The sequence below is a fragment of the Megascapheus bottae genome, chromosome X, assembly GCF_031878675.1.
Source record: "Megascapheus bottae isolate mThoBot1 chromosome X, mThoBot2.hap1, whole genome shotgun sequence".
Classification (NCBI taxonomy): Eukaryota; Metazoa; Chordata; class Mammalia; order Rodentia; family Geomyidae; genus Megascapheus; species Megascapheus bottae.
Window position 1 is genome coordinate 48,805,274 of NC_143547.1, and position 25,288 is coordinate 48,830,561.

The 25,288-nt window shown below is 39.8% G+C and overlaps 1 protein-coding gene and 1 non-coding gene across 2 annotated transcripts; one reads left to right on the forward strand and one right to left on the reverse strand.

The window, feature by feature from the left end:
• Positions 1–1,230: 1,230 nt before the first annotated feature.
• On the forward strand, positions 1,231–25,280 carry LOC150041039 (nucleosome assembly protein 1-like 2). Its single transcript, XM_090327115.1, is given in 4 exon segments — positions 1,231–1,248; positions 2,998–3,062; positions 24,466–24,646; positions 24,648–25,280. Coding segments are annotated over 4 exon segments (897 nt in total).
• LOC150041040 (small nucleolar RNA U3) lies at positions 11,843–12,054 on the reverse strand. The gene has a single exon (XR_016533926.1). It is a non-coding gene; the product is annotated as a small nucleolar RNA U3 (small nucleolar RNA).
• Positions 25,281–25,288: the final 8 nt, after the last annotated feature.

Genomic DNA, 25,288 nt, shown 5'->3' on the forward strand with positions numbered 1-25,288 from the left:
AAGAGATCTCTGCCTCAGTGAGATAGATCCAGGTTTCACCTGCAACATCATCACATGCATCCCTGAGACTGTGAAGGTCCTTGAGACTGTGAGACACAGACATGACCCAGCTTAACACTAGCCTAGATGGCTAAGTGTTCACCAACATTATACCAACCTCACACAGCATAACATCAGGTGAAACCCCAGTTTGGGGGAGGTAGGACAGAGTAACAAATACAAAACTGCCCTGGAACCTTGTGCTGTAACTGGTGACACACTGTCAGATACTAAAAGCTCTCCATCTTCAGATCTGCCTGTGGACAACTTCTAGAACATCTCCAGTGTCCTAGGAAAACACACTGTCTCAGAAGATTAGATTTCTATTCCAGCTAGCATGGCCTGGGGCTTGTTACCATGAATTCAATAGGTGATGTTATTCTCCGTGGGGTGTAGGTTCCGGATCTGACACCGCTCAGAAGCTTTGGTGACAAGAGGTGTTGCTGAGCAGCCTGGGGTTGGCCTATCTATAGTGACTGATCAGAGTCTAGAAAATTCCTGTAGCATCTGACTACAGACCTGGATGAGGAATCTGTGCCCATCCCGGCCCCACAGAGAAGCTTGTGGGGACAGGCTATCAACTGTGGGTACTGCTCTAAACCTTTTTTGAACAAAAATAAAATGATATCAGATAAACAACCTGTCACTGCATTACAAGGAACTATTGAAATAAGTACAAACCAAACCCCTAATTAGTATAAAGAAAATATAACAAAGGCCAGAGTAGTACCAGTCATGTAAACCTAACTATTCAGGAGGCTGGGGTCTGGAAAATTATGATTCAAAGCTAGCTCAGGCAGAAAAGCTGGCAAGACTCTCTCCAATTAACCAGCAAATTGCTAGATTGGAGGCGTGGCTCAAGTGCCACCCTGGCAAGCAAACTCAGCAGGTGGAAGTTCAAGTCTCAGTACCAGCACAAAAAGTAAAATAAAATCAGACCAGAAATAAATGAAGATTTCAAATAATAAAGCAATCAATGAAACCAAGAGCAGGTTCTTTTTGGTAGTACTGAAGCTTAAACTCAGAGCCTGGGAACTGTCCTGAACTTTTGTGCCCAATGTTGTGCTATACCACTTGAGCCCAAAAATCCTCTTCTGGCTTACTGGAGATAAGAGTCTCATGGAGTTTTCTGCTTAGGCTGGATCCGAACCCACACTCCTCAGATCTCAGCCTCCTATCTAGTATACAGGCATGAGTCACTGGCACTTGGTAAGTGCAGTTCCTTTGAAGAAATAAAATATACAAAAATATAGGGCCGGGAATTTGGCCTAGTGGTTAAAGTGCTTGCCTAGCATGCACAAAGACCCGGGTTCGATTCCTTGGTACCACATATATAGGAAAAGCCGGAAGTGGTGCTGAGGCTCAAGTCGTAGAGTTCTAGCCTCGAGAAAGTCTGAGGACAGTGCTCAGGCCCTGAGCTCAAGCCTAGGACTGGCAAAAAAAAATAAATAAAAAAATATACAAAAATATTTTGCTTATCCTGGGGCTTGTACTCAGCCTGGGTGCTGTCTTTGAGCTTCTTCTGCTCAAGACTAGTGCTCCACCACTTGAGCCACAGGGATACTTCAGTCTTTTTTGGAGTAGTTTATTGGAGAGAAGAGTGTCATGGACTCCCCTGCCCAGGCTGGCTTCCAACTATGATCCTCAGATCTCAGCCTCTTGAATAGCTAGGATTACAGATGTGAGCCATTCGGTACCTGGCAAAATTTACAAACTTGCAGCTAGATTAACTACAAAAAAGGAGATAATAATTAGTACACATCTAGGACTCTCCTAGCAGAGGATTACAATAGCCCCAAATCTATGTATATAAGGACATATAGAATGAGACTAAAAGAAAGGAACTCTAGGATATGGAAACAGGAGCTTTATCTTGTGTGATTGCTGTTCTTAATGTACTATGTCATTTCTCTTCTCTTTTTTGCCCTTATGGTTAATCATATGTTGTTACTGTATCTGACTTTGATATCTGGTATATTGTATATACGTTTAGTTGTTTATTTAAAATAGGGAGAGGGTGGGGGAGGGAAATGGAAAAAAACATGAGAAGGGGTATCAATGTGCGAGAAATAATGCACCTACTACCTGACGAATGTAACTGTAACCCCTCTACACATTATCCGGACAATAAAATTTTTAAAAATATTTAAAAAAAAGAAGGGAGAAGACTCAAATAAATAAGATGAGTGATGAGAAGGGAAATGTAAGTGATACACAGAAGTACAAAATAAGAGATTATTATTAATTATTATATGCTATTAAGACTGATCATCTTTTTGTGTGTGTGTGTGGGGGGGGTCATGTGGCTTGAACTCAGCCTAGGTGCTGTCCCTGAGCTCTTCAGCTCAAGGCTACTACCCTACCCTTGAGCCAAGCCCCACTTCCCATTTTCTAGAAGTTGTGCCTGGGCTGGCTTTGAACTTTGATCCTCAGATCTCAGCCTCCTGAGTAGCTAGGATTACAGGTGTGAGCCACTGCGCTGGCTCTTTTTTTGACAGCCTTAGGGCTTGAACTCAGGTCCTGAGTGTTGGAGACCCTAGCCTGGGTAGGAAGCCATTTCCCTCAAGTCCTTGCTTAACCTTAAAGACTGGCGGCCATTCACCTGGCAACATTCATGAGTCATATTATTCTGAGAATTGTCACAATGACCTGATCACCAGATATTTTACATAGGTAGAGACTCACCGTAAACGTCAGCAAGCGGAATGCCACCGCCCTGCTTCCCCCTCCCTATTTCCTCTTAGCTACTTCTTAAAAGCCTGCTAAAAATTTTTAATAAACAGACCTTGACAACATATTGCTTGGTCTCGCTCTTCTTTCTCACCCTTCTTATTTTCAGGCTGTGTCCCCCTCGGTTCCCCCGAATAACTGGTCCCGCCACAAACACAGCCTTGCCATTCAAAAAAACCCCACAGAACCACATGGCTTCATTCTGTGATTTTCCTTATTTTATTCCAGAAATTGAAGAATGAAGTCATCCAAACATATTCTCTGAGACCAGATTACTCTGACACGAAAACCAGGTAAGGACGCAACAAAGAAATTATAGGCCAATATCCTTGAAAAACATACATACAAAGAGACTCAACAAAATATTACTAAGCTAAGCTTAGCAAATAACAAATATTATTCACCATTATCACATAGGGGTTATCCCAGTGATGCAAGTGGAGAATGTTGTCACAAGTATATGTTTAATATATACAAATAAATAAAAGTGTACACTACATTAACAGACTGGAGTACAAAGCCATACAGTCATCACACTTCACACAGAAAAAAAAGAACTTGGTCAAATTAACTACCTCTTCATGGTAAAAATTCTGAAACTGGGCACACAGAAGTTGGTTTCAACACAATAAAGACAATATATAATAATCTAATAGCTAACAACATACCATATGAGGGAAATTCTGAATGCCTTTAAGGTCTGAAACAAGACAAGGATTCATATTTTCAACACTTATTCAGCGTGGTGCTGGATGTTCTTGCTAAAACAATTAACAAGAGAAAGAAATACAGAACATCAGAACTGGAAAAGGAGAAGTCAAATTATCACTGTAGTTGATATGATCTTTTATAAAGAAAGACCCAGGTGACCGTGATTGCACATGCCTATAATCATAAATATTTAGGAGACAGATGCAGAGGATAGCAGGTTAAAGCCAGTCTGGTGCTAAAGTTTGTGAGACTGGTTTTTTTTTGGCCAGTCCTGGGCTTGGCCTCAGGTCCTGAGCACTGTCCTTGGGTTTTCTCAAGGCTAGGGCTATACCACTTGAGTCACAGCACCACTTCTGGCCTTTTTCTATGTATGTGGTACAAAGGAATTGAACCTGGGTCTTTGTGCATGCTAGGTAAGCACTATACCACTAGGCCAAACTCCTGGCCCCCAAAAGAGACTTTCTTTTAAGAAGCAAGCTGGGCATGTGATTCAAACTTTTAATTACAGTTACATGAGTGGCATAAGTAGAACTGTAATCTGAGGCAGGCCTCAGGCAAAAAGGGTGTATGATGTATAAAATATAACTAAAGCAGAAAAGTACTGGTAGAGCTCTTGCCTAACAGGGATGAGGCTTGAGTTCAAAATTCCATTAATAAACAATTAGAATAGAGGAGCTCAGCAAAGTTATTAATATGGAGGGAATATACTGCTGATATTTTGTTTTGTAGTTTTAGTTCAACTAGCCTACTCTGGGTGACTTCTGGATTGTAAGTTTCTCAGTGTTTTTTGCCAAGATAGTTGACTATAAGCTTATATTACTGAAAAAAAATTAAAGTATTACTGGAAGAAAATCAACTTTCTATTGTGTAGCTATTGTATGCACATGGCCAATAAAATATATGCAGAATGTATATGCTTGAAATTTCATAAATGATAGTGAGATCATCATGGTTCGGGAACTCAGCAAACGCAAAAAGGGAACACGACCCAGCTCATGAGGAGATTGGAATTTAAACTCTTTGGGCATCAAGAAGAGAGTAAGTCCATATAACTTATTATTTTGATATGATTATTAGTTTCTAGAGCCTGTAGAAAAAGACAGATATCATGAAAAGAGTAGCAAATTCACATGGAGATATGCCTTTGGATTATCAAATGTAGTATTATTTTATTTTATTTTTTCCCCAGTTCTGGGGCTTGAACTCAGGACCTGGGCACTGTCCTTGATTTTCTCCAGGCTAGCTCTCTACCACATAGGCCATAGCACCACTTTCAGCTTTTTCTGTGTATGTGGTACCAAGGAATAGAACCCAGGGCTTTGTGCAAGCACTCTACCAGTAGGCCCCACTCCCAGCCCCTAAAATATAGTTTTAGCTTTTACTTTCCTGATGAATCGTTCTCAAAATCAAAATGTCTGACCATCGGAGGCTGTTGATTTGTTTTCTATGTGCATAGCTTTGAGGAAGTCAAATTTTGGACTCAGACTGACAAGATCAAAAATGTTTTACAAAAGTCTTGCTTGGGACTGGGAGTTTGACCTAGTGGTAGAGTGCTTGCCTAGCATGCACAAACACCTGGATTCGATTCTAGCCTTGAGAAAGTCCAAGGACAGTGCTCAGGCCCTGAGCTCAAGCCCAGGACTGGCAAAAAAAAGTCTTACTTGTCAGGGCAGGAACTTAGCCTAGTGGTAGAGTATTGCCTAGTATGCACGAAGACCCTGTTTCGATTCCTCAGTAACACATACACAGAAAAAGCCAGAAGTGGTACTATGAAAGCTCAAGTGGAAGAGCTCTAGCCTTCAGAAAGCTCAAGGACAGTGCTCAGGCCCTGAGCTCAAGCCCCAAGACTGGCAAAAAAAAGTCTAGCTTGTCACTTGAATATGGAACACAGCTGAATATTTCTGCAATGTATACCCCTTGCTGGTGACTAAGAAGAGCTTCTTTCTTCCTTGAAATACTGATTTTGCAGATACCAATTGATTGTTGTACCTGACTAATCTGAAACCTATTTATGTGAGCTGGTTCAGCCTTAGCACTAACAGCTCTGAACTGAAATGTGATAAAATGGCCTGTGTAATTGATAAGCAGAATGTCCACCAAGAGATTCCTACAGAAACCAGTCTGGTGTTGGTTGGTCATACCTGAAATCCTAGCTACTTTGTAGGCTGAGATCTGAGGATCAATGGTTTGAAACTATCTCAGGCAGAAAGTCTGTGAGACTCGTGTTCAATTAAACAGAAATAAGATGGAAGTGGTGTTGTGGCTCAACTGGTAGAGCATCAGACTTGAGAGAAAAAGTTAAATGAAGGCATGTGGTCCTGAGTTCAAGCTTCAGTGCTAGCAAGAAGGAAGGAAGGAAGGAAGGAAGAAAGGAAGGAAGGAAGAAAATCACTGTGGAAGGAAGGAAGGACGGAAGGAAGGAAGGAAGGAAGGAAGGAAGGAAGGAAGGAAGGAAGGAAGAAAATCACTGTGTGTAACTGAAAACATTCTGGATGCTGGCTAAACCTTCTGGACCATATAACTGGCTCAGGGAGATCTTATGAGATCTTTTCAAATGTAATGAGGGAGGGGCTGGGAATGTGGCTTGCCTAGCCATGCACGAAGACCTGGGTTTAATTTCTCAGTACCACATAGACAGAAAATGCCAAAAGTGATGCTGTGGCTCAAGTGACAGAGCACTAGCCTTGAGAAAGCCTAAAGACAGTACCCAGGCCCTGAGTTCAAGTCCCAGAACTGGCCAATATATGTTTAGAGAGAGAGAGAGAGAGGGAGGGGGGATTGGCTCATTACTAACCCAGGTTGATGATTTTTTTATGCTTTTTTTCTTTTTTGGTCCATCACAGGGCTTGAACTTTGGGCCTAGGTGCTATCCTTGAGGTCTTCAGCCTCAAGACTAGTGCTCTGCCACTTGAGCCATGGAGCTACTTCTTTCTTTTACATTTTTTTTGCCAGTCCTGGGGCTTGAAGTCAGGGCCTGGGCACTATCCTTGGACACTTTTGTTCAAAGCCAGTGCTCTGCCACTTGAAGCCAAAGTGCCATTTCCAGCCTTTTCTGTATATGTGGTACCAAGGAATCAAACCCAGGACTTGGAGCAGGCTAGGCGAGCACTGTGCCACTAGGCCACACTCCCTGCCCTCTTTAACATTTTTATTAGCATATTTTAGTTGTATTCCCCTACATGCATATAGTTAATGTAACCCCAAACAAATTCACTCTCTATTAACTGCTCTCTTGTAAATTACATTTGAAAGCTACATGTTAAAATATGTCGCTGACTTGCTGTGTTTGACTCTCTATATTAGCTGCAATAAATGTTTTCTGTTAGTATCTACACCTTAATAAGTTAGTTTATGAGGAGCGTAGAAAATATCTATATATTTTCTATAAACCTATGCTAGCCATTTGTATTTTTATACTTGTATTCATTTGTATTTTTATACTTGTATTTTTTAAAATATATATTTTTTATTGTAATTAATAAAAGGTATACTTGTATTTTCTTAACTTGCCTTTCTGCTTATGTATCCTGCTTGCTAAAACCCTGAGGAATGTAACTGCTGTTCTCGTGGCTAATCTACAACCCCGGGGACCCAGACACTCCCGGATCTGGAGCATGAGTTACAAGGTCGGACTTGCGAGGGCCAGCGAACTAGGCACAAGCCTGTTAGCCTGTCCGTCTGGCCCCTTGTCGGGTCTTTCTCCACTGACCCCGTATTGGGTCTTTCTCTTTGCCTGTTAGTCTGGCCCCTTGTCGGCTTTCTCCACTGACCCCATATTGGGTCTTTCCCTTCACCCATTAGCCAATCAGTTCAAAGCCCGACAGCTCACTAAACCCACCAATGATTAGTCACGACCCTCCTCCCGCTTTGTATTGCGCCAATCATTTAATGGAATTGTGGTATGAATTTCCCGTGTGGCGTATTATTTGTTGCTATTAATTGCTGGGACCTTCCCCCTACCAAGGAATGTATTAAAGGTGCTGTAATTTTGTGCTCGTGGCCTCTGGTCTGCACTCGACTATCAGTGCGCAGAGACCCGTGCTCGAGCTCCTCAATAAACGACTCATTGCAATTTGCATTGATCTTCGGTCTCTGGTGATCCTTCCGGGGGGCTTCAAGTTTCTGGGCATTACATTTATCCAACACAAATATCTCCCAAAATGCATTGTTCTTTTTGTGCCTACTCATTGGATAGATGAGTGTGACAAAAACAATTGTGGATTATATAAATCATTGAAAATCTCGGATTTGGCTCATGCCTGTAATCCTAGCTACTCAGGTGGCTGAGATATGAGGATAGAGGTTCAAAACCAGCCTGGGCACTAAATACCATGAGACTCTTAGCTCCAATTAACCACTAGAAAACCACAAGTGGCATTGTGGCTCAAGGGGTATGGCGGTAGCCTTGAGGTGAAGAGCTCACAGACTGCGCCCAGGCACAGAGTCAAAGCCCCATGACGGACAAAAGAAAAAGAAAAGAAAATCTGGAAACGGGTACCAAGACATGTGAAAGGGTATCAATGTATGTGAATTAATGCACCTTCTATCTGGCAAATATCATGTAACCCTTTTACTAATTACAATAAAAAAAAAGAAAATCTAGGATTTGGGCAGGACCAAATTAGATCAAATTGTTTTTCTATGAAATGAATAAAACACATTCAAGATGAATGGTCTGGATGAGACAGTTGGGAAAATGCAAATATAAATACTGAATGAAACACATTACTTTTGTAACAACTGAAACAAGCAACAACAAAACAGAAGTAGAACCCTAGGGAGGAAGGAAACAGGAGAACACCTAAGGCATTAGACACCTTGATTTGTCAGACCAGCTTCCTGGAAGCCTTTTCTTACCTCACTAAAGAAAGCTTGAGTGAGAGATGCTGAGAGTGCTTTAAATGGAAAGCGCCTGCTGAATCTAATATAACACCTACCAGTGCTGATTATGGGATAGCAGGGGGTGGCCCTCGCCCCTGCACTTTCTATGCAGACCACCTCCACATGAGGTAGATGCACTGCTGTCATAGATGAGCAAAATTGATTGACAGGGACCAAAATCAATTAATCGGACTAGACTGGGAACCCTGGGGCAGGAGGTCCCTCTATGGGCCATTTTTGAGGCTCTGTTAACCTACAAATTCTGTGTTTTTTTTCCTTGGGATGTCTTAATTTACATTTTTCTCCCTCAGGGGTGCCATTTATGCCCTCTGGCATTGGTATTCTTGTTTGTGCTTTTTATGCCTATATTACCTTAGCAGCAGAAAAATTCAAGTCACCTTTGACTTTGTAGTCAAATGTCTCATGTTCTAAAGTGTTAAAGACTTAGGTAGTAGCTAGTCAGGAAGCTGAGATCTGAAGGTCACAGATTGATGCCAGCCTGGGTAGATAAACCCATGAGATTTTCATCTCCAATTAACTAGCAAAAAAAAAAGCCAGAAGTGCAACTGTCGCAAACATGATAGATGGCAAGCCTTGAGCAAATAAGCCAAGCAAGAGTTCAAGCCCCCGAGTTCAAGCCCCAGTAATAGCACTCTCTCTGTCATCTTCTCTCTCCTCCCCTCCCCCTACACACACACATCTTTAAATCTTACTTTCTCACACACAGCTACATACCTACCTTTGGTGGGAAGTCACTTGACTGCCTAAACAATTTTGGTTAATGGAGTTTTTTTTTATACTTATATATACATATATTAAAATTAAGATAACAAAGAACAAAGAAAATGGATTATAGACTGTAGAAAATTACAATTTACTCCCTTACTATTTCCATAATTGTCACTTATTTTACAATGGATTTAACATTTTACAATTCTGAATGGTAGAAATTAATAATTATCCAATTTGGGGATGACATAAATATTAAGAATACCTTTGATCAACAAAAATGACATAAAATATATGAATCAATTCCATGAACTTTTGAAACATAAAATAATCAAAATTTTGTCATAAAAGTATGAAAAATAGCAAAAACATTTTCCCTTAAAAATAAAAGTCTTCAAGAGCGAGAAGGGGCCGGAGCGAGCGGGGCCAGGAGCGTGAGGGAGCGAGCCTGACCGGAGCGAGCGGGGCCGGAGCGAGCGGGGCCAGAAAGAGAGAGAGAAGGGGGCAAAAAAAAAAAATAAAAAAAAATAAAAGTCTTCAAAGTGTGGATCCCAAAGTTGAAGCTCAACTATATTTTTTAACTTTAAAGATGATTAATGGAGTTTTTTAATGCACTGATTAAATCTGGGATTCTTAAAGGGCGTAAACAAAAATCTGTACTGCCTCATCCTACTGAATGGGATCCTATTGTTCGATGAAAGCATTGTTCAGGAGACAAGGGAGTGAGTGGATGTGCAGGAGGGAGTTAAAATAACAGATAGTAATGGCTATATACAGAAAAGCTTACTTTCAATTTGTGCCTTGAAGTCTGAGATTTTGTCTGGGAACCATTTCCCCATCCAAATAAAATAATAAATTTCCCTAAGAGACACATTTGAGTTGGTATTTGACACATATGAGTTGTTTGTGAAAACAATGTGGTTTATGGTGAACACCTGCTTTGCCTGAAGAACTATGGGATTGATTTATTTATTTAGTGCTGGTATTAGGGATTGAGCTCAGGACCTAAGTATTCTCCCTTAGCTTTTTTTGCTCAAACCCTGTGCTTTATCACTTTCAGTTTTTTGTACAGTTGTTTTGCTTTGATTTTTTTTGTTTTGCTTTTTTTTTTTTGCCAGTACTGGGGCTTGAACTCAGGGCCTGGCACTGTCCTCGGGCTTTCTCAAGGTTAGCACTCTACCACTTGAACCACGGTACCAATTCTGGCTTTTTCTGTGTATGTGGTACCAAGGAATTTCATCCAGGGCTTTGTGCATGTTAGGCAAACACTCTACCACTAGGCCATGTTCCCAGCCCTGTTTTGTATTTCTTTTATGGCCAGAGATGTCGAGCATTTCTTCATGTGTTTATTGGCCATTCTTATTTCCTATTCAGAAAAATCGCTAAGTCTTTAGCCTATTTAATGGGTGGTTGTTTCTTTGATGATTTGTTTTGGGGAGATTTAAGTTTTTGAGTTCTAAGTATATTTTAGATATGAGACCCTTGTCTGTTGTATGGCTAGTGAAGATCTTCTTCCTATCTGTGGGCTTTCTATTTATCTTGCTAGCATTGAGATTCCACCTCACCCCAGTTAGAATGCCCATTGTCAAGAAATCTAATAACAGCAGATACTGATGGGATGTAGCCAGAATGGAACACTACTGCACTACTGATGGTAGTGTAAACTTGTTCAGCAACTCTAAAAAGAAGTATGGAGGTTCCTCAAAAGACTAAACATAGAGCTCCCCTATGACCCAGCAATCCTACTCCTGGGCATTTACCCAAATGTCCACAAACAAGGACATATGTTTAAACCTACTAGTATGATCATGTTCATGCAGCATTATGTACCATACCTAAGATATGGAACCAATCCAGATGCCCCTCAATCAGGGAAATGTGGCATATATACAAAATGGAATTCTATGCTACCATCAGAAAGAATGACACTGCCCTATTCGGGAGGAAATGGCAAGACTTGGAAAAAATCATATTAAGCGAAGTACGCCAGACCCAAAGGAACATAGACTCTATGATTTCCCTCATTTTTAATAATTAGTAAATGTCTAGGATTCTTCTAGCAGAGAATCACAATAGATCAATAGCTATGTACATATCATCATATAAGATGATACTAAGCGAAATAAACTCTGGAATATAGAAACAGATGTTTTCCTTTGTGGTGTTGTTCTTAATGTACTATATGAAATGATTTCTTTTTTCTTTCAAATTTCCCTTTGGTTTATCCCCTATTATCACTGTATTTGATTTTGGAACCTGGTATATTATATATACATTTATTTGAATTAGGGAAGTGAAGGGAAATAAAATGGTGAGACAAAGAACAAAGGGCAAAGCAAACCAACAGCGATACTCACAAGACAATATGTTGGAAATGAACTTTACAATGTGTAGGGAGTGGGGCAGGGGGAAGTGGGAGAAAGACGAGGTAGGGGGTAATAATATTTGACAAGAATTGTACTCAGTACCTTACATATATAACTGTAAATCCACTGCACATCTTGAAAATAAATTTTTTGGTTGTCGTGGGACTTGAATTCTGGGTCTGGGCTTTGTCCCTGAGCTCTTCAGCTCAAGACTACCACCTCATCCCTTGAGTCACAGCGCCACTTCCAGTTTTCTGGTGGTTAATTGGAGATAAGTGTCTCACAGACTTCTTACTGCCCAGCCTGGCTTTGAACTGCAATCTCAACCTGCTGAGTAGCTAGGATTACAGGCGTGAGCCACCACACCTGGCTTAATTTTTTTTTTTTTAGACTGTGTCCTCTCCCTCTTTCTTCCCATCAAAGAGAAGAAGAACGATCATCAAAGGCAAGTGGCAGATGCCTCAAAGCAACACCAAATGCCAGCTTCACACTCAGGAAAGAACACTGTACATCCTCCTCGTGGTTTCAGGTACTCTACACACTCAGTGGAGTTTCTCTAGTCACATACTATAGAAATGATCCCTAAAAGTATAGTCTTCTGGCTTAATTTTTAAATAAAGAATCTCATGGTCTTTTCTGTCTGGGCTGGCTTCAAACCATGATCCTCAAATCTCAGACTCTTGAATAGATAGGATTACAGGTTTGTCTCACTAGCACTGAGAATACATGAGTTCTTCATGCTAGGCAGAGGGCCACATGATTGTCTCCCAGTAAAAACATTGATTAAATTCAGTCTACTAAACAAGACCTCCATGAGTGTTGTGATAACTTACTACTGGATAGTAAGTATATAGTGTGACACCTCTCAGGAAGCCCTCTTCAGACCTTGCACATGCACCTGGTTTCCTCTGGCCTTTGCCCAGTGGTATATCTCTGTTAAGTTTTTTTTTAAAGAATTTATTAAATGATTTTTTACATCATATTTAAAATAACGTGTTTAACAAACAAGTATTCAAGAAGGGAATCTCTATATACAATCACTGGCACTTAGATTTTAGAACATAATTAAAATTAGGCTGAGAGTTTGTATGTCATAGATACATATTAATCTATGTAATAAAACATTATGTCTATAAAGTCATAATTTTTTTTTGCCAGTCCTGGGCTTTACCTGTCCTTGGACTTTCTCAAGGCTAGAGCTCTACCACTTGAGCCTCAGCACCACTTCTGGCTTTTTTCTATGTATGTGGTACCAAGGAATCGAACCCGGGTCTTCATGCATGCTAGGCAAGCACTTTAACCACTAGGCCAAACTTCCGGTCATAGAGTCATAAATTTTTATGTTTATGTAGTTGTGTTTATATTTCCAATACCATGTCCATAGCATTGGGTACGCAGTTATTGAGTCATCGCTCTTGTACTGTTTGGATCTAATAGCCACATATTAAGGATACCATGAACCTTTACTTCGAGGTTTTTCTGTGTATGTGGTACTGAAGGAATTGAATCCAGGTCTTCATACATGCTAGGCAAGCTCTTGACCACTAGGCCACATTCCTGGCTCTCTGTTCATTTTTATCTTTTCAGTAAAAGAAATTCTAGCCACCAGTACCCTATATGCTGAGTGCTGTGATTGATCATGGGCAATCCCATATATAGGAGGTTCAAAGGGTATTAGTATGGGATTTGTATTGTATTATACAATTAGGATAAGGATTGAAGCAAGCTAAGGCATTACAATGGGTTAGATGATGTCTGACTGCATATCTTTTTCAATGCGTTTTCTAGAGAGAGGGAAGACCAAAGTGAGGCTAAGACTATAGCTGATGGAGCTGCAGCAGATATTACTGCTGGCCAGGATAGGCTAATATTGGTTATTGCTTTGAACAATACTCATGTGTTTCTTTGTATTCAGACACCATTAAAGAAAAGTATCCTTGGGGCTGGGAGTTTGGCCTAGTGGTTAAAGTGCTTGCCTAGCATGCACAAAGACCCAGCTTCAATTCCTTGGTACCACATACATAGAAAAAGCTGGAAGTGGTGCTGTGGCTCAAGTGGTAGAGCTCTAGCCTTGAGGAAAGGACAGTGCTCAGGCCCTGAGCTCAAGCCCAGGACTGGCAAAAAAAAGGTGTCTTTTTTTGGTCCCGAACCATCACTGTCACACTGTCACAGTGGTCTTCTGTCATGTGGGTGCTGTGAGATTACCCATGTGAAGCAGGAAAGCACTTGCAAGTGCTAGTGAGCTCTCTATGTAGGTGGCTGCTTTTCTCAAGACTATTATCTATAGGAGGTTTTCCTGTGGGAAGAATTTTGAGAATTACTTTTCTAGATGGATTTAAAAATTGTATTGGTTTATATTAGTTATGCAGGGGAGAGATTTCACTGTTACATCTCCATACATGTTGATGCTGTATTCCAATCAATTTCACTCCTCCATCCTACTCCCCGCACCTTAGCATCCATCAGGTTTCCTTGTTCCGTTTCCATAGTTTCCAAGTCTATTTTGACAGTATTCAATCTTCTTTATCCAGCTCCCCCTCCTTGCTCCCACCGCCTACAGAGTCAATTTCTCTTCCTTCTATCCTTCCCCACCATCAATCATCACCTTTTTTCTTTGTGCTGCTCTTACACACACTCACAATGTGTTAGTCATTCATCATCTTCCTAGATGATATTTAATAAATGTAATTAGCCTGGATAGAGCGTGAACAGGGCTTGAGGGAACCTGTGATTCATTCCTAATATTATTCCTGACTCATCATATGACTCAGGCTACAATTTCCCAGATGAAGAAGCTGTTGGGGAGGGTGTATTGTGAGGATTTTTATAATGAATTGTGGGCTCATCATCATATGACCCTCAAGCTCCAAACAAAAAGGCATTTATAAAATATGCTTCAAAACATTGAGTTTTTGAGTAAAAAGTATTTTTAAATTTAAGTTTATTCATGTGAAAGGGTATCAATGTATGTGAATTAATGCACCTTCTATCTGGCAAATATCATGTAACCCTTTTACTAATTACAATAAAAAAAAAGAAAAAAAAACCAAAATCAACTTGTAAGACCTAAAAAAATAATTTTCCAATTTATGATTGAATATATGCGTCAAAAACTTTTCATTTTGAAGAAATTTTGATTTTATGAAAATTTTGCAAAGCATTAAAAGACACAAAGAACTTCTTAACATGTCCTTTATTTTGTATTTCCAACATTTTCTCTTTTTTTTGGTTAATTGTGGGGCTTGAACTTGGCCTGGGTACTGTCCCTTAGCTCTTCAGCTCAAGATTAGAGCTCTACCACTTTGAGCCACAGCACCACTTCCAGTTTCCTGGTGCTTAATTAGAGATAAGAATCTCACTAAGTCATCTAGGCTGACCTCAAAAGCCACTATATATTTTGGAGAGAGATGCTTTGAGATTGGGTAAAAATTGTGCTTCTAATCAAATGTTTACCTGTTTTAGCATCTATTAACATGATTTATGACTAAATTATTATTACTATGATAATTGTCAAATGGTAATTTTTAATTTCCTAGAGAATCATTGTTTTGCATTCTTGTAAGGTAGAGCTTTCCTTTTTCCTTTTTTTGCATAAACATTTATCACATAAATGAACCAATAAATTTCTATTGTATTCAGAAAAAAATTTTAAGTTTATTGTCAGAGTGATGTATAGGGGGGTTACAGTCACATATGTAAGGTAGTACATTTCTGTTTCTTTTTACCAGTCCAAGGGCTTGAATTCAGGGCCTGGGCACTGTCCTTGGGCTTTCTCAAGTCTAGTGCTCTACCACTAGAGCCACAGCCCCACTTCCAGCTTTTTCTATGTATGTAGTACCAAGGAATCGACCCAGGGCTTAATGCATGCTAGGCAAGCACTCTACCACTTGGCTACACTCCCAGTGTGAGTACCTTTTTGTTGAACATTTTTAGCCCCTCCCACTTTTTCTCCAATTTTCTCTCCCTCTAATCCCCCCCAACTTTCTAAAGTTCATTTCTAACATACTGTCTTATGAGGATCGCTGTTGCATTGCTTCACCCTTTGTCTTTGTCTCACCATTTTGTTGTTTCCCTTCCCTAATTCAAATAAATGTATATACAATATACCAGGTACCAAAATCAATTACAGTGATAATAGGGGATAAACCATAGGGGGAAAAATGAAAGAAAAAAGAAATAACTTCACATAGTACATTAATAACAACAACCACAATGAAAAACCTCTTAGCATCATCTTATATGATCATATATACACAGCTATTGAGCTATTGTGATCCACCGCTAGGAAAATCCTAGACATATACAAATTGTTACAAATGAGGGAAACCTGGAGTCTCTGTTTCTTTGGGTCTGGCTTACTTCACTTAATGATTTTTTCCAAGTCTTTCCATTTCCTTAGGAATGTGGCAATGCCATTCTTTCTGATGACAGCATAGAATTCTATTTTATATATATACCAAATTTTTTCTTGATCCATTCATCTACTGAGGGGCATGAAATAAGTAGGAAAATAGAAAAATAAAGGTTTTCAAGATGAGTGGGGGGTGGGGGGAGGGAAATGAGGACCATGTCATGAGAAAGGGTATCAATGTATGTGAAGTAATGCACCTTCTATCTGGTGAATATAATGTAACCCTTCTATTAATTACAATTAAAAAAGAAAAATAAAGTTTTATTTACATGCAATTTAAAATTTTACTTAAATTCGTGTATTAAGATTATGTACATTTATCAGTAATTTGTTACTTTGAAATGTGAACACATTTAGAATGGCTTATATAGAACTAATAAACCTATAGCACTTCACATACTTATCCTTTTTTGTGATAAGAACATTTAAAGTCTGAAAGAAATCTGGAAATAAATAATTTCTACCTGTAAATTCATCATGCAGTCTTTTATTTCCCAAATATTTATCTAGAATTTAAATACAGTAACACCATAAAGTACAGAAAAGTTACAACATGGAAAAAAACTAACAGATCTTTTATATAGAATTTATTTTCATTATTGAGTTCTATAACAGATAATAAAAATGACATAATTAAACATAATCTGTATAAGAAATAGGAATAGTGTGAGTTGGGCTTATGAAAATAAGTGCTATATGCTTATTTTAGAGGTTGTTAATGAGGGCTTGTGGTGAAGTGGTAGGATATATTGGGGATTTAAAAGCCAAGTGAAACATTCTGACTTCTATGCACATAGGAGTCAAATCCAGAACTGCATTGGCTTGACATTTTCTTCATTTTATTATGGAGATTACAGGTAGAACATTTTCATAGCAGTCATATTGAAATCACAAGACAATCTAATCAATTTTCTGGAGATTCTGGGTTATTTTTAATGAAACCCATGGATTATTTTATGAACTTAATATAATGAAGTAGCCTCTTTTGAGTTAAATTGCTCTTTATTGTGAAGGTCTATTTCCCTGTACCACATGGTGGAAAGGTATGAAGAAAGAAAAGGAAAGAAAGCAAGAAGGAAGGAAAGGAGGGAGGAAGGAAGGAAAGAAGGAAGGAAGGAAAGAAGGAAGGAAGGAAGAAAAAGAGGGAAGGGAAGGAAGGAAGACTGCTTACTGGAAAGTGTATGTGTGATAGTACTGTTCTTGTTCTTACTTGATGTAATTTTGATCAATCTAGACAGCATCGGTGGCTTGCACCTGTAATACTAGGTACTCAGGAAGCTGAGAGCTGAGGATCTCAGTTCAAAGTCAGCCTGGGTAGGGAAGTCCATGAGACTCCTATCTCCAGTGGAGCTGTGGTTCAAGTGGTAGAACATTAGCCTTGAGGAATAAAAGGATAATTCAGTTTTCTGGTTCAATTCATCATTCTGAAATTCAAATTATTATAGTGTTACACGGGACTTTTTTTCATTAAACTTCATTACAAATATAGCAAAGGTAAAGAATGTTTACAGTTAAATAAAAGCCATAAAAATATCACTCTCTGAAGAGTAATATTTTAGCTACTTTATAAGTATGAAAATTTACATATACATAAAACCTTTTACAAAGAAGTTAGCAGTAGTGACTGAATTATTAGTTTATGCCAGATAAAACTTTTCTGACAATTTTGTAGAATTGCATCAATCACATTTCATTTAAAGACAATATCTGAATTGCATCAGAAACCTTAAGTTTAAACAGAAGCACTTCAATAGTGTTACTTAAATTTTCCTCTTGTGCTTGGATCTCATGGAGAGTTGTATGAGCCTTAACTTTCTTCTCTTTTTCTTCCTTCCTTTCTTGCTTGTTTTCTTTCTCTGTCTGTCTCTGTCTCCTTGTCTGTCTGTCTCTCTCATCCTCTCCCCACCCCCCACCCCCACTCTTTTTCTTCTGCCAGTCCTGGGACTCGAACTCTGGGCCTTAGTGTTGGTGTTGTCTTTAACCTTTTCCCCTCAAGGCTATTGCTCTACCACTTGAACCACAGCTTCACTTCCAGATTTTTGCTAGAGAATTGTCTCATAGACTTTACTGTCTGGGCTAGCTTTAAAGTGCAATCCTCAAATTTCAGCCTCTTGAATAGCTTGGATTACAGGCATGAGTCACTAGTGCCTAGTGAGCCCTAACCTTCTTAATCCTCTGAAAACTACTTTTGTTTCTCAAAGCATAAGAATACAGAAAGAATACTAGTAAAGAATCATACAATTATAAAAGACAATGGAAATGCATATATTTTCCTTTTTCCTAGTGATGAGTAATGCATCTTTCATATATCTGTCTAGATCTACATATTTATCTATGTATTTATAGACACTATTGGTTTTAGTTCTGTGGGAAAACTCTACTAATGCAGTAATATATTTGTCAGCTAATATTCAAAAATGTTAGCTTACTTGTTCTTTAGAAATTAGATGATGCACTGGGCTCCAGTGGTTCCTGATTATAATCTTAACTACTCAAGAGGTTACAATAAGAGGATCAGAGTTTCTAGCCAGCCATGGCAGAAAAATCTGTGGGACTCTTATCTCCAATTAACTACCAGAAAACTAGAAGTAGAACTCTGTGGCTCAAAGAGGTACTCTGCAAGCCTTGAACAAAAAAGCTAAAGGACGGGTTGGGAGTTTTGCCTAGCATGCACAAAGATCTGGGTTCGATTCCTGGGTACAACATACATAGAAAAGCCGGAAGTGGTGCTATGGCTCAAGTAGGTAGAGCACTGGCCTTGAGAAAGCCCACGGACAGAGCTCAGGCCCTGAGTTTAGTCCACAGAACTGGCAAAAAAAACTCTGCTGGGTGCCTGTGGCTCAGGCCTGTAATCCAAGCTACTCAGGAGGCTGAGATCTGAGGATCTTGGTTCAAAGCCAGTCCAGGGAGGAAAGTCCTTGAGACTCTAATCTCCGATCAACTGACAGAAAACTGGAAGTGGCACGCTGGCTCAAGTGGTAGAGCAGTAGCCTTGAGCTGAAGAGCCACAGGGACAGTGCCCAAGACTAGAGTTCAGATCCCATGACCAACAAAAAAAAAACATTCTAAAAGAGGAAATGGGCTAGGATGGAAGAGTCAATATATGATCTCAGATTCCTTTTTAATGTTTATAATGTATATCTGTTGTACATGTACAAGAAGTAAAGAAAGGAATACATTGATATATCCATATCAATTACCTCAGAGTGGATAAATTGTTCCTGGTTTCATTACTTACTACAAATACATTTTCTAAAATGAGTACAAATTATATCTGGAAAGGAGATGTTACAATTATAGGGATTTTTTTTGTGCCAGTCCTACAGAGCCAGAGCACTATCCTTAAGCACAAAAGCTACCACTTGAGCCACAGCTCCACTTCCAGTTTTTTGATGATTAATTGGAGATAAGTCTCACAAACTTTCCTGCCTGGGCTGGCTTCAAACCCCAATCCTTAGAATAGGTAGGATTATAGGCATGAGCCACTGGCACTGGCTGAATTATAGATTTAAAAAAAGCTAGAAAGGAATTATAGATTCCAGTATGGAAATACAGAACTAACACTTGAACCGGGGACTTGATTGCAGCTAGACATATAAAGAAGGAACATACCTCAACATAATAAAGGCTACAAATGACAGACCAATGACCAACATCATACTAAATGGTGGAAAATTAAAACCATTTTCTCTGAAATCACAAACAAGGAAATTCTCTCCACTCCTTTTCAATATAATACTGAAATTCCTAGTCAGAGCAATAAGACAAAAGAAAGACATAGGGATTCACATAGGGAAAGAAGACAAACTATCCCTATGTGCAAACAACATGATATTGTATCTAAAGGACCCAGGAGAGTACATTCCCAAGCTTCTATAGCTGATCAGTAATTTTGGCAAAGTGGCAGGATACAAAATCAACTCTCAAAAATCAGTAGCTTCTTGGTATACCAAAAGCATATAATCATAGAGGTAAATCAGGAAAACGATTGCATTTGGAACATCCTCATAATAAAATAAAATCTTTAGGAATAAACCTAACCAAAGAGACAAAAGACCTCTATAATGGGAACTATAACAATCTGAAGAAACAAATCAAAGATGACATCAGGAAATGGAAAGATCTTCCATGTTCATGGATAAGTAGAATGGCTTGAAAACGGCTATACTGCCAAAAGTGTTCCACAAGCTCAGTGCAATCCCCATGAAAATCCCCATGACATTCTTCACTGAGATAGGGAAAACAATCCAAAAATTCAAATGGAACAACAAAAGACCTCAATAGCCAAAGCAATTTTAGACAAAAAAAAAAGCAGCTGGTTGCCATGGCTCACGCCTGTAATCCTAGTTACTCAGGAGGCTGAGATCTGAGGATGCTGGTTCAAAGCCAGCCCAGGCACTAAAAAGTCCATGGAACTCTTACCTACAGTTAACCACCAGAAAACTGGAAGTGGCACTGTGGCTCAAGGGATAGGGTGGTAACCTTGAGCTGAAGAGCTCAGGGACAACAACCAGTTCCAGAGTTCAAGTCCCACACGACAAAAAAATATGCTGGTGCTATCACAAGTCGAGACAGAATCTTAATAAAAACTAGCTTGGTTCTGGCATAAAAACAGTCCCAAAGATCAATGGAACAGACTAAAAGGCCCAGAAATAAAGCCATATACATACAGTCATTTGCTATATGGTATGGGAGCTAAAAAATGTGTTGACTTAGGCCGGAGTTTTGCCTAGTATAGAGTGCTTGCTTAGCATGCACAAAGCCCTGGATTCATTCCTTGATACTACATACCCAGAAAAAGCCAGTAGTGGTGTGGCTCAAGTGGTAGAGCCCTAGTCTTGAGTTAAAGAGCTCAAGAACACCACCAAGGCCCGCGTTCAAAACAAAAAAAAATTGTTTTGGTGAAAGCCTCTTTGATAGCTGGGAATGTAGCTTAGTGGTAGAGTGCTTGCCTAGCATGCATGATATCCTGGGTTTGTTTCAACAGTACCACATAAACAGAAAAAGCAGCTATGGCTCAAGTGGTAGAGTGCTGATATTCAGCAAAAGAAGCTCAGAGATAGTGCCCAGGCTCTGCTTTCGAGCCACAGGAATGAAAAAAAAAAGTGCCCTTTCGATAACTGTTGTTAGGAAAACTGGACATCCATATGTAGAAAACTAAAATTAGATTTGTTTGTCACCACGCACCATTATCAATTCAAGGTGGATCAAAAACCTCAACATCAGACCTGAAACTCTGAAGTTACTGTCAGGAGTAGAAGAAACACTGAACTTATAGGCATTGGCAGAATTTTTTTTGAAAAGAATTTCAGGGGCTTAGCAAATAAGCAAGAGGCTTGACAAATGGGATTATATCAAAATAAAAAGTTTCTTAACAGCAAAGGACATAGTTATTAAACAAGAACAACAGCCAACAGACTGGGAGATCTTTACCAGCAATACATTTGACAAAGGTTGAATTTCCAAAATGCACAGGAGCTCAAAAAATTAATCCCCCCAAACTAATAAACAAATCAATAGATGGGCAAAGGAGCTAAAGAGAGATTCTCAGAAGAAGTAAGAATGGAAAAGAAACACATGAAGAAATGTTCAACATCCCTGGCTATAAAGGAAATGCAAATCAAAATAATTTTGAGATTCCATCTCACCTTAGATTAGCCAACATCAAAGAATTCAAACAACAAGTGGTGCTGTGACTCAAGAGGTAGGGTGGTAGCCTTGAGCTGAAGAGCTTAGGGACAACGCCCAGGCCCAGAGTTCAAGTCCCAAACCCAACAACAACTACATATACAAAAGAATTCAAACATCAAATGCCGGTGGTAATCTGAAGAGAAAGGAACCCCATGGCAGTGTTGGAAATATAAACTAGCGCAACCACTCTGGAAGACAGTTTGTGGGTTCTTCAAAAACTGAAATATAGAACTACCCCATGTCCAGCCATACTACTCTTCAGAATCTATCCAGAATATTACAAGTCAGGATATCATAAAGACACTTGCAGGCTGGGAGTTTGGCCTAGTGGTAGAGTGCTTGCCTAACATGCATGAATACCTGGGTTTGATTCCTCAGTACCACATACATAGAAAAAAGCCAGAAACGGTGCTGTGGCTCCCGTGGTAGAGCTCTAGCCTTGAGAAAACCCAAGGACAGTGCTCAGCCCTGAGCCCAAGCCCAGGACTGCCAAAAAATGACACTTGCACATCCATGTTCATTGCTGTACTATTCACAATAACCAAGTTTATGGAAACAGCCTTGATAACCTACAACTGATGAGAAGATCCAAAAAAATGTGGCAAACATACACAATAGACTTTTACTTATCCTTTAGAAAGAATAATATTATGTCATTTGCAGGGAAATGGATGGATCTAGAACAAATCATGTCATATGTGGAATCTAGATCTAACATATAACTGAACATGGTAATTTATTTATTTATTTTTTCTTTTTTGCCAGTCCTGGGCTTGAGCTCAGGGCCTGACCACTGTCCTTGGATTTTCTCAAGGCTAGAGCTCTACCACTTGAGCCTCTACCACTTCCGGCTTTTTTCTATGTATGTGGTATCGAGGAATCGAACCCGGGTCTTCATGCATGCTAGGCAAGCACTCAACCACTAGGCCAAACTCCCAGCCCCTGAACATGGTAATTTATACAGAGCTCTTTGCATTTACATACAAACAAATTGACTAAAGGAGAGTACTCTATATTTTTGCAAGTCCTGTGGCTTGAACTTGAGGCCTGGGCACTGTCCTTGAGCTTTCTTAAGGCTAGCACTCTACCACTTGAGCCACAGCACAACTTCTGGATTTTTCTGTGTATGTGGTACTGAGGAATTGAACCCAATGCTTTTTGCATGCTAGGCTAAGCAAGCACTCCACCACTTAGCCACACTTGGGGACAGGGAGGGTATTCTTTTATGTGTGTGGGAGTGTCATGGGGCTTGAACTCGGCCTGGGCACTGTACCTGAGCTCTTCAGCTCAAGGCTACTGCCATACCCTGGGCCTGGGCATTGTCCCTAAGCTCTTCAGCTCCAGGCTACCACTCTAGCCTTGAGCCAAGCCCCACTTCCCATTTTCTAGAGGTTAATTGGAGATCAAAGTCTCAGGTTTTTTTGTGCCCGGGCTGGCTTTGAACCTTGATCCTCAGATCTCAGCCTCCTGAGTAGCTAGGACTACAGGTGTGAGTCACCTTGCCCGGCTTAAGTTTGCCTTTCTAAAGAATTGCACTACTTGAGTTTTCCCTTCAATCCAGCACATTTCAGTCAATGACACATTTTGTTATGTTGTATTGAAGCTCTTTGCTCTCCACATAGAACAGCCTTAGGGATCTACTAATTTTGAGATCTCTAGCTAATATGAGCCCATTAGACCAATGTTCTTGGTCTGCTTTCTTTCTTCTAAATTCATTCCACCTCCTCTTCAAGACCACTTAGTGGAATTCTGAATATGCAAAGGCAGCACATCAAATATAAAATTACCTTTCATCAGTCCCTTAGCATTTCATCATCTAAAGGAGGATTCTGTAAGGTTAAATGAAGAGAAGCATTAAATCAATATTGTATTTATAATTTTTTAAAATTAAAACACACTCGGGGCCAGGAGTTTGGCCTAGTGGTAGAGACTTTGCCTAGTATGCATGAAGACCCGGGTTCGATTTCTCGGTATCACATACAGAGAAAAAAGCCGGAAGTGGTGCTGAGGCTCAAGTGGTAGATCTGTAGCCTTGGGAAAGTCTAAGGACAGGGCTCAGACCGTAAGCCCAAATCCAGGACTGGCAAAAAAAAACCCTAAAACACACTCACAAATCTAAATAACTGGAAAGAAATATACGACAGTCTGTGAATAGTTCTGTGATCATAACACTGAATAACTGCTTAATCTGGAATAGAACAATCCTCTTATTGGAATATCACTAATAAAACCTGTTGTGCTTTCCATACCTTAAGGAATTTGTAATGTCACATATTATGCCATCTACTGAACATAATACTGTATCTTTAACCTTTTCTCTGGCTCTCTCATTAAATTATATTTGGGCAAAAAGCAGAGCCAGAGGCATGGTTTAAGTGGTCTAGCCTTAGGTGTTGGCAAGTGAGCTGAGTACATAGAAGGTCCTGAGTTCAGGATCCAATATCAGTCCCTCACCAAGGCAATAGACAGAGGTTAATTGGCAGTTTTGTAGTAGTGCCCCCAGCGAATCATACATAGTCATCATAAGCATTCATTCACATCACCCCATTACATCTCATCCCTGTTCTCTCCAGGAAATATTCCTGGGGTTGATTGGATTTCGGAAAAGTGCATACCCTATGTAGAAATTTTGAAAAGCCAATATTAGAAAAAATAGATCCCTGGGGGAGTGTCATCACGCAAAGATGTTTGATATTTTAGAGTTTTTCTCCTCCTTTTTCGCTCATGTACATGAATAATGTTTTCCATCCACCTTTTTAACGTCTAAAAACTCCTTTCGCCTTTTCTTTGCTTTTCTAAGTTAAAAGGTGTTTTTTTTTCTGGTTTATTTAACATCTATGTTAGGGCAGTTACAACCTGTTCCTTTTGCACAAGGGTTTACTCTGCAAATCCCTCTGGGCTAACTAGAAATTCTGAGTGCTACAGCCACTGTGGAAAGTGGGTGGTGCTAGAGGTGTTACGGTGTTATCAGGAGGACCATGTGGATGCCCAGGACGTGTTTGGAGAATATGACAAAGTGGAGGTACATGATACAGATGGGCAGAAAGATGGTCCTAAAGGGATCCCCGATTTTTGGCTCACGGTTTTAAAAAAATGTTTAAGAGATCACTCCTCTAATTAAGAAATACGATGAGCCCATTCTGAAGCTCTTGCGAGATGTGAAAGTCAAGTTTTCCAAATCCAATGAGCCGCTCGCCTTCACGCTGGAATTTCACTTCGAACCTAATGACTACTTCACAAATGAAGTGCTGACCAAAACATACATACTCAAGTCGAAGCTTGATTACTCAGATCCCCACCCGTTCAGGGGCTCGGCTGTGGAGCATTGCGTTGGTTGCAAGATAGACTGGAAGGAGGGCAAAAATATCACTGTGCAAATGGCCCTGAAAAAGCAGAGGCACAAGTTTTGGGGACTGATGCCTCCCACCACTCAGGAATTTCCTCGAGAGTCCTTCTTCAACTTCTTCAATGCTCTCAGGTGGGGCCTGGATGCTGAGGAAGATGAGGAAGATGTTTTCACTGCTCACACTTTACGTACCTTTGTCATCCCAAGAGCTGTGTTATATTTCATAAGAGAAGCCCTTGAAGCTGACCAAGAGAGGATGGTCAGGGAAACTAATAATCCAGCTTCTTCCAGAAACACTCCAGAGACCTGGGTGGCAGCTGTCAATGGTGCTAAAGTTCGAGACTGCAGTTTTCAGGCAGAAGACATCGATCGCTAAATAGTTGT